The sequence below is a fragment of the Rhinichthys klamathensis genome, unplaced genomic scaffold, assembly GCF_029890125.1.
Source record: "Rhinichthys klamathensis goyatoka isolate OS25496 unplaced genomic scaffold, OSU_Roscu_1.1 h1tg000300l_1, whole genome shotgun sequence".
Taxonomy (NCBI): Eukaryota; Metazoa; Chordata; class Actinopteri; order Cypriniformes; family Leuciscidae; genus Rhinichthys; species Rhinichthys klamathensis.
In genome coordinates this window covers 162501-170000 of record NW_026606819.1, presented here as the reverse complement: position 1 = coordinate 170000, position 7500 = coordinate 162501, and the positions used below count along the sequence as shown (strand labels likewise).

Sequence of the window (7500 nt, the reverse complement as noted above, 5' to 3'; positions counted from 1 at the left end):
TTTGAAACTTTTGTTTTGTAAAAAATATGGCACATAGTCACACTTGTGGTGTTCCCGGTCAAAAATGACCGGCCTATAAAAAATAGCTTATAAATCACTCATTATACCATATTTTCACCCAATCTTGGATTCAATCTTTTTGTCAACTTGTTCTCTTTCAATTAGGACTGGTTTTATATTTCTGTTTGCATCTGATTAATCATGGGCCTCATTTATCTGAGAGTAGGCATGGTCAAAAATGGTCACAATGGCCGACCATTGAAAGTGAATGGGAGAGACTGAAAATCACAGAACAATTTAGTTTTCAGGAGCATGTTCATTATTTTCATGTACACATATGAGCATGTGTGCTTGCAAACATCGAGCCCTTGGACCTGTGCATGTATCGATACATTTATACACACGCTACCCAGACACACACACGTTAAAACACACAAACTTTTTAAAATATTACACACATTCTTTTCCACAGAGAGAAATTTGATCCTACCCTAACCTGCATCTAATATACATTTATCCATCTGACATTACCACACACACACACACACAGGCCGTGATCAGATTTTTGACTCAGAAACTAGTGAGGAGGAGGAAATTCAGGATGCATCTTGCAGTAAAGATGTTTCTGAAGAGGAAGGCACCACTGAATCGGCTACGGAGCTTGAAACAACTGATGAGGAGCAGTCTTCCAGTGATGAGGGCCCAGCTGAGGTTACCGTTTCATTCTGGTCAAAAGATGGAACTTTGTCCTGGCCTTCATCCCCACCTATGAGGCAAGGCAGGTTTTCTTCTGAAGGCCTTCCTCTTCAGAAACATCTTCACTGCAAGATGCATCCTGCATTTCCTCCTCCTCACTAGTTTCTGAGTCAAAAATCTGATGAATAACATCATGTGCAGAGCTGTTTTGCCATTGTGCTGCCACAAATGAATGACAAGCAAGGTGCTGTGAGGCATTTTATATATGCCTGTGCTATCACATGATGTATATTTGTAAATATTGTCTAGTTCTGTGTGAGAACCTCACAGTTCCAAAACAAAATGTCATAATATTTTGTCTGGAAGCTGTGATGAAACAAGACCATGATTCTTTTGAAGCCGGGTCACTGCAGTCACGGCCAGTTTGTGTGTGTGTGTGTGTGTGTGTGTGTGTGTGTGTGTGTGTGTGTGCGCGTGCGTGTGTGTGTGTGTGTGTGTGTGTGTGTGTGTGTGTGTGTGTGTGTGTGTGTGTGTGTGTGGTAATGTCAGATGGATAAATGTATATTAGATGCAGGTTAGGGTAGAATCAAATTTCTCTCTGTGGAAAAGAATGTGTGTAATACTCAAAAAAGTTTGTGTGTTTTAACGTGTGTGTGTCTGGGTAGCGTGTGTATAAATGTATCGATACATGCACAGGTCCAAGGGCTCGATGTTTGCAAGCACACATGCTCATATGTGTACATGAAAATAATGAACATGCTCCTGAAAACTAAATTGTTCTGTTATTTTCAGTCTCTCCCATTCACTTTCAATGGTCGGCCATTGTGACCATTTTTGACCATGCCTACTCTCAGATAAATGAGGCCCATGATTAATCAGATGCAAACAGAAATATAAAACCAGTCCTAATTGAAAGAGAACAAGTTGACAAAAAGATTGAATCCAAGATTGGGTGAAAATATGGTATTATAAGTGATTTATAACCTATTTTTTATAGGCCGGTCATTTTTGACCGGGAACACCTCAAGTGTGACTATGTGCCATATTTTTTACAAAACAAAAGTTTCAAAACAAAATTCCTGGTGAAACATTAGAGTAGACTAGTGTGATTAACAGTAGCCATTTTTTCATATTTTTGTTTTCATATTTCCAAATTTACTCATAAATTATTTGTTTTTTACTAAAAAAATTAGACGCCCACTCTCAGATAAATGAGGCCCCCGATTAATCAGATGCAAACAGAAATATAAAACCAGTCCTAATTGAAAGAGAACAAGTTGACAAAAAGATTGAATCCAAGATTGGGTGAAAATATGGTATAATGAGTGATTTATAAGCTATTTTTTATAGGCCGGTCATTTTTGACCGGGAACACCACAAGTGTGACTATGTGCCATATTTTTTACAAAACAAAAGTTTCAAAACAAAATTCTTGGTGAAACATTAGAGTAGACTAGTGTGATCAACAGTAGCCATTTTTTTTTTTTTTTTTTTTATATATTTCCAAATTTACTCATAAATTATTTGTTTTTTACTCAAAAAATGAGATGCCTACTTTCAGACAAATGAGGCCCACGATTAATCAGATGCAAACAGAAATATAAAACCAGTCCTAATTGAAAGAGAACAAGTTGACAAAAAGATTGAATCCAAGATTGGGTGAAAATATGGTATAATGAGTGACTTATAAGCTATTTTTTATAGGCCGGTCATTTTTGACCGGGAACACCACAAGTGTAACAAGGTAACAAAACTCCCACAAAAAAATAAGAAAATTTTCAAAAAACCCCTGAGATTTAGTTAAACCGTTTGGGAACAAAGTCACTAAGTTTCAGTCCAAAGCGATAACATTAACTAGTATTTTCGGGAAAAAGAAAATCTTCTCCGGGTCAAATTGACCCGAACACCACATGAGGGTTAAAACAGTTTAATCTGAAATCAATATCTCTGATCTCCATAATTATTAATGTGTTGAAATGCTGTGTAATAAGTGTTATGACTGTATACCGTATCTCTTGAATGATGCGACTGCTCTCTCCGAGAAGCTTTGTGTTTAAAGAACTAATCAAATATTTCCACTCAGATCAATATTTCGTGTCTAGTGATTTACTGATGTGGCAAGTGTCCGTGTAATAACGGGATAATGTACATCCAGACGGCTGTTATCGCAGAATAAACCCCTTCAGGTGTGTGTGTGTGTGTGTGTGTGATCTCAGAATAAACCCCTTCAGGTGTGTGTGTGTGTGTGTGTGTGATATCTCAGAATAAACCCCTTCAGGTGTGTGTGTGTGTGTGTGTGGAAGACCTGATCCTGATCACCCTGTCGGGTTTATTCTGAGATAACCGGCTGGATGTACATTACCCCTCACGTAATGTTACTGGAAGAACGTTTGTTCGTAACTTTGGCAGAACCTTGACGGAGAACGCTTCCTGCTAGCTGTGCGAGTGTGTGTGACAGCAGTGTGTGGATCAGAAGCTCTTCCTCACCACCATGTTGTTCTTGGAGACCCAGCAGTCGAGAGGGAAGTCCTGCAGCATCGGCACCAGGAACTGCAGACACCCGTCCCAGTGACACAGCAGCAGCATCATGCCGATCAGGTTCACGATACGCACCATCGCACTGGCCAGGTCATAGGTCATGTGGAAGATCTGCGGGAAACACAGGTCAAGTCAAGTCTCCATTTATATAACAATACAGAGTGTTTCACAGCAGCTTTACAGTGATAACAGGAGATTACAGTAACAGAGTGTTTAGGCTTTACAGCAGATCTAGAATAAAGTTATTGTCCAGATAAAGTTAGTTTTGATTAATTTGAGCCATGAAAAATTTAGAAAAAAAAAGTCATCTCTGTGCAAACTTCAAAAACGCGAATCTGTGAAAACGCTGACGGCGTGCACATGCGTATCAGGGGAAAACATATAAGGAGATTAAAACAAAACCACTGGATGGATTTTTATCATTGTATGATGGTTGTGTACAGACACTGCCAACACACATTTCAGTACAATCAACTTGTAAAAGTGCATGTACCATTATATGACCCCTTTAATTGTGTTTTTGCTGGAAATAAGGATGTTTTGTTACCTATGGAAACTTGTGTACGGCATGGAATAAAAAAATGTGAGATAAAAAGTTGCAATTACTGTACCTTTTTTATTTCATTCCTTGACAGAAACAAGCATCCATAATTAACATTTCATAACTTTAGATGCCAGTAAAATATCACCATTCTTTATGTCACAGGAACACGAAATAATAGCCAAACTAATGCAAGCAAAAAGATCTCAAGCTTAATTAAAGGAACACTCCGAGTTTTTGGGACTTTAGCCTATTCACCTTATCCCCCAGAGTTAGATAAGTCCATACATACCTTTTTCATCTCCGTGCGTGCTATAAGTCTGTTTGACGCACCCACCGCTAGCCTAGCTTAGCACAAAGACTGGATGTAAATGGTTGCAGCTAGCATCCTAATCCAAATAAGTGACAAAATAACGCAAACATTTTCCTATTTACATGTTGTGATTTGTATAGTCACAGAGTGTACAAAAAACAAAGTCACATGAGACACAGACATATTTTAACCGTATAAATACTGGGAACTATATTCTCTGAAGGCGAAGCACTGCTACTTGGGCGGAGTGATAACCGCAGCACATCAGACGAGCCGTGGTGAGGAGCAGAGAGCGCGTCTCAGGTGCTGCGGTTATCACTCCGCCCAAGTAGCAGTGCTTCGCCTTCAGAGAATATAGTTCCCAGTATTTATACGGTTAAAATATGTCTGTGTCTCATGTGACTTTGTTTTTTGTACACTCTGTGACTATACAAATCACAACATGTAAATAGGAAAATGTTTGCGTTATTTTGTCACTTATTTGGATTAGGATGCTAGCTGCAACCATTTACATCCAGTCTTTGTGCTAAGCTAGGCTAGCGGTGGGTGCGTCAAACAGACTTATAGCACGCACGGAGATGAAAAAGGTATGTATGGACTTATCTAACTCTGGGGGATAAGGTGAATAGGCTAAAGTCCCAAAAACTCGGAGTGTTCCTTTAAGACAAGTAATAACTAAAGAACAAAAAAGTGACGTCCGGCCGAGGATAAAAGACATGAGCATCTCGGATGACGTGGGGGAGAATAAATTATCAGGAAATTTTTATTCTGAAGTGAACTAATCCTTTAAAATGACTTGAACAGTTAAAATGGCAAATATTAAAAACCCATGCAAGTATAAATTTTATAACACTTGACAATATGAGAGCATCTCTGTGAAACATAATAACCGTTTTATCATGATTATCTTGCGTTCAGATTCGTTGGAAGCTAAAATGATAATTGGTAAATGTTCTCATAATACTTGCATAATGATAAAACATAGAAATTATTCCCTTAATGTTTCCTTTATACATAAGGTCTTCATAACTTAATGGGAACGTTAGCAAAACGTTGATAGAACGTATTTTTGTTGTCTGGGAGTGAGCCTCACCTCCTCCCACTGGTGTATGTACCGGATGAGACGGGACAAACGCAGCAAACGCAGAAGACTCAAGATCTTGGTGAATCGAACGATCCTCAGCGCCCGAGCCGTCCGGTACACCTGCGGGAAACACATTTACACCATTACACAGCATTCAGTTACGGACTAGTTTATCCTGGATACAGTTCAGGTTTAAAAGACTATAATATTAGTGATCAGATGAGAACAGAACTCGATCTGAGTAATGACTCTCTCTTCTTCTGTAGAGCTGCTTCACTCCTGAATCTAAGTTTGTCTCATATTTGATGAAGTTTTAGCATTGATTCTGTTATTCTCCTGTTTATTACAGTAAAGCTGCTCTGAAACTATCTGTACTGTATAAAGCTGTAGAAATAACTCGACTATGGGTCACTTGTTTGTTAAAGGGATAGTTCACCCAAAAATGACCATTCTGTCATCATTTACTCGTTTCATGTCATCCAAACCGGTTAGTTTCTTATGGAAAGTTGTTTCCGCCACAGAATAAAAAATAAAAAGGTAATTGTAATGTTTCTCTCACAATTCTATATCTAAGTTTATAAGTTTATTTCTAACTCTAATTCAGGGATAGGCGTTAAGATGGCTTAATCGTACCTATCAGACCGTTACCATTTTGGTTATTTAAACGGGGAATTATCCAAATTAACAGTAAATTATGGAGTGCAGCAAGGCTCTGTGTTCGGCCCGTTGCTATTTTTAATATATATGCTGCAACTTGGTAATATTAGGTAATATTAAACATGGAATTAGTTTCCACTGTTATGCCGATGATACTCGAGTTATATATTTCATCACGACCAGATGAAATCTCTAAATAATCCAAGTTGACAGAGTGTGATAAAGATTTAATATATTGGATGACGTGTATTTTTCTTCAATTAAATTCAGATAAGACTAATATAATACTGGACCAAATTTGCGTTTAGAAGGATGTACTGTAACTCCATCCTCTACAGTTAAAGACCCGGGAGTTATGTTAGAGAACAACTTGTCTTTCGAAAATCATATTTCATATGTTACAAAAACAGCCTTCTTCTACCTCAGAAACATTGCTAAGCTTCGGAACATGCTATCTGTTTCTGATGCAGAAAAATTAGTTCATGCTTCCAAACTTTCTTTCTTTCTTCAGTGGAACATAAAAAGATATTTTGAAGAACATTGAGAACCAAACAACATTGGACCCCATTGACTTTCACTGTATGGACAAAAAACATCAACACTCAGTTTCACAAAATATCTTCTTTTGTGTTTCAGAGAAGAAAGAAAATCGCAATAGCGAAGATTAAAAAGCATTTGGTTAACAGAAAAGACACATTTTTTGATGTTCTTTGTCCTGTATTGATCTGTCCTCCTAAAACACATGTTTGGTGATGAGGAGGAAAGAGGAAGAGGAGATGCTGGATGACAGGATTTTGTTTGAATAAGAAATTAATGTATGAAATCCAAATTTTATTTGATAAATATATATAAGCTGTGAAGTAGTTAATCTGGTTTATTTCTTTTTCTTTTCGGCTAGTAGAAGTTCTGAGTGGCCGGTAACTTAAAAATGTAGTAGCCAAATTGGCCGGTGAGAGAAAAAGTTAATTTCAACACAAGCTCTTTTTACAGTGAAGAGAAAGCTTTGCACTTTGTCACTGAGAGACAGGCAGACTTTATTGCTCTACCTCGGAGTCCAGTCGAGCTTCCAGGTCCACCATCAGGAAGATATAATCCACCGGGATGGAAGACACAAAGTCCACGAGGAACCAGCTCTTCAGGTAGCGCTGGCGGATGGCCTTCGGGTCCAGCAGGATCTCAGTACTGTCCTCTTTCACGATCCCGGTTCGGAAGTTCAGCACCAGGTCCACCAGGAACAGTGTGTCCGACACCACGTTGAAGATGATCCACGGAGGCGTGTTCTCGTCCTTGAAGAAGGTGATTCCCACCGGGAGGATGATGAGGTTTCCCACCATCAGCATCAGCATGAGGAGATCCCAGTAAAACCTGCAGACAGACGTGGAGCGTTAACCTCTAGATCACTGTACACTGTAATGTGGACTCATGCACGTTCTGTAAAGCTGCTTTGAAATGATGTGTGTTGTGAAAAGCGCTATACAAATAAATGTGAATTGAATTGAACTGTCAAAACATCTTGTTCTTCCTCAGTGTTTCTGTCTGGTTTTCCAGCACAAATATCTAAACATTCTTAAATCAAGATACATTTAAAATTCAAAATTTATAGTATTCATAAAACAGTAGGCGAAAAGTACCTAGTGCTCTAAGGTTTCCGTGATGTTTGTTTCGTGAAAA

The 7500-nt window shown here is 38.5% G+C and overlaps 1 protein-coding gene across 1 annotated transcript in view; it reads right to left on the bottom strand.

Moving 5' to 3' along the window:
• The window catches only part of LOC130103894 (potassium/sodium hyperpolarization-activated cyclic nucleotide-gated channel 3), a 34666-nt gene that overhangs the window by 20568 nt on the left and 6598 nt on the right, over nt 1–7500 (bottom strand). The window contains exons 2-4 of the mRNA XM_056270238.1: nt 6876–7194; nt 5182–5292; nt 3184–3345 (exon numbers count right to left, since the gene is read on the bottom strand). Of these exons, the coding sequence (XP_056126213.1) occupies nt 3184–3345; nt 5182–5292; nt 6876–7194 (592 nt within the window). The remainder of the gene's footprint in view (nt 1–3183; nt 3346–5181; nt 5293–6875; nt 7195–7500) is intronic.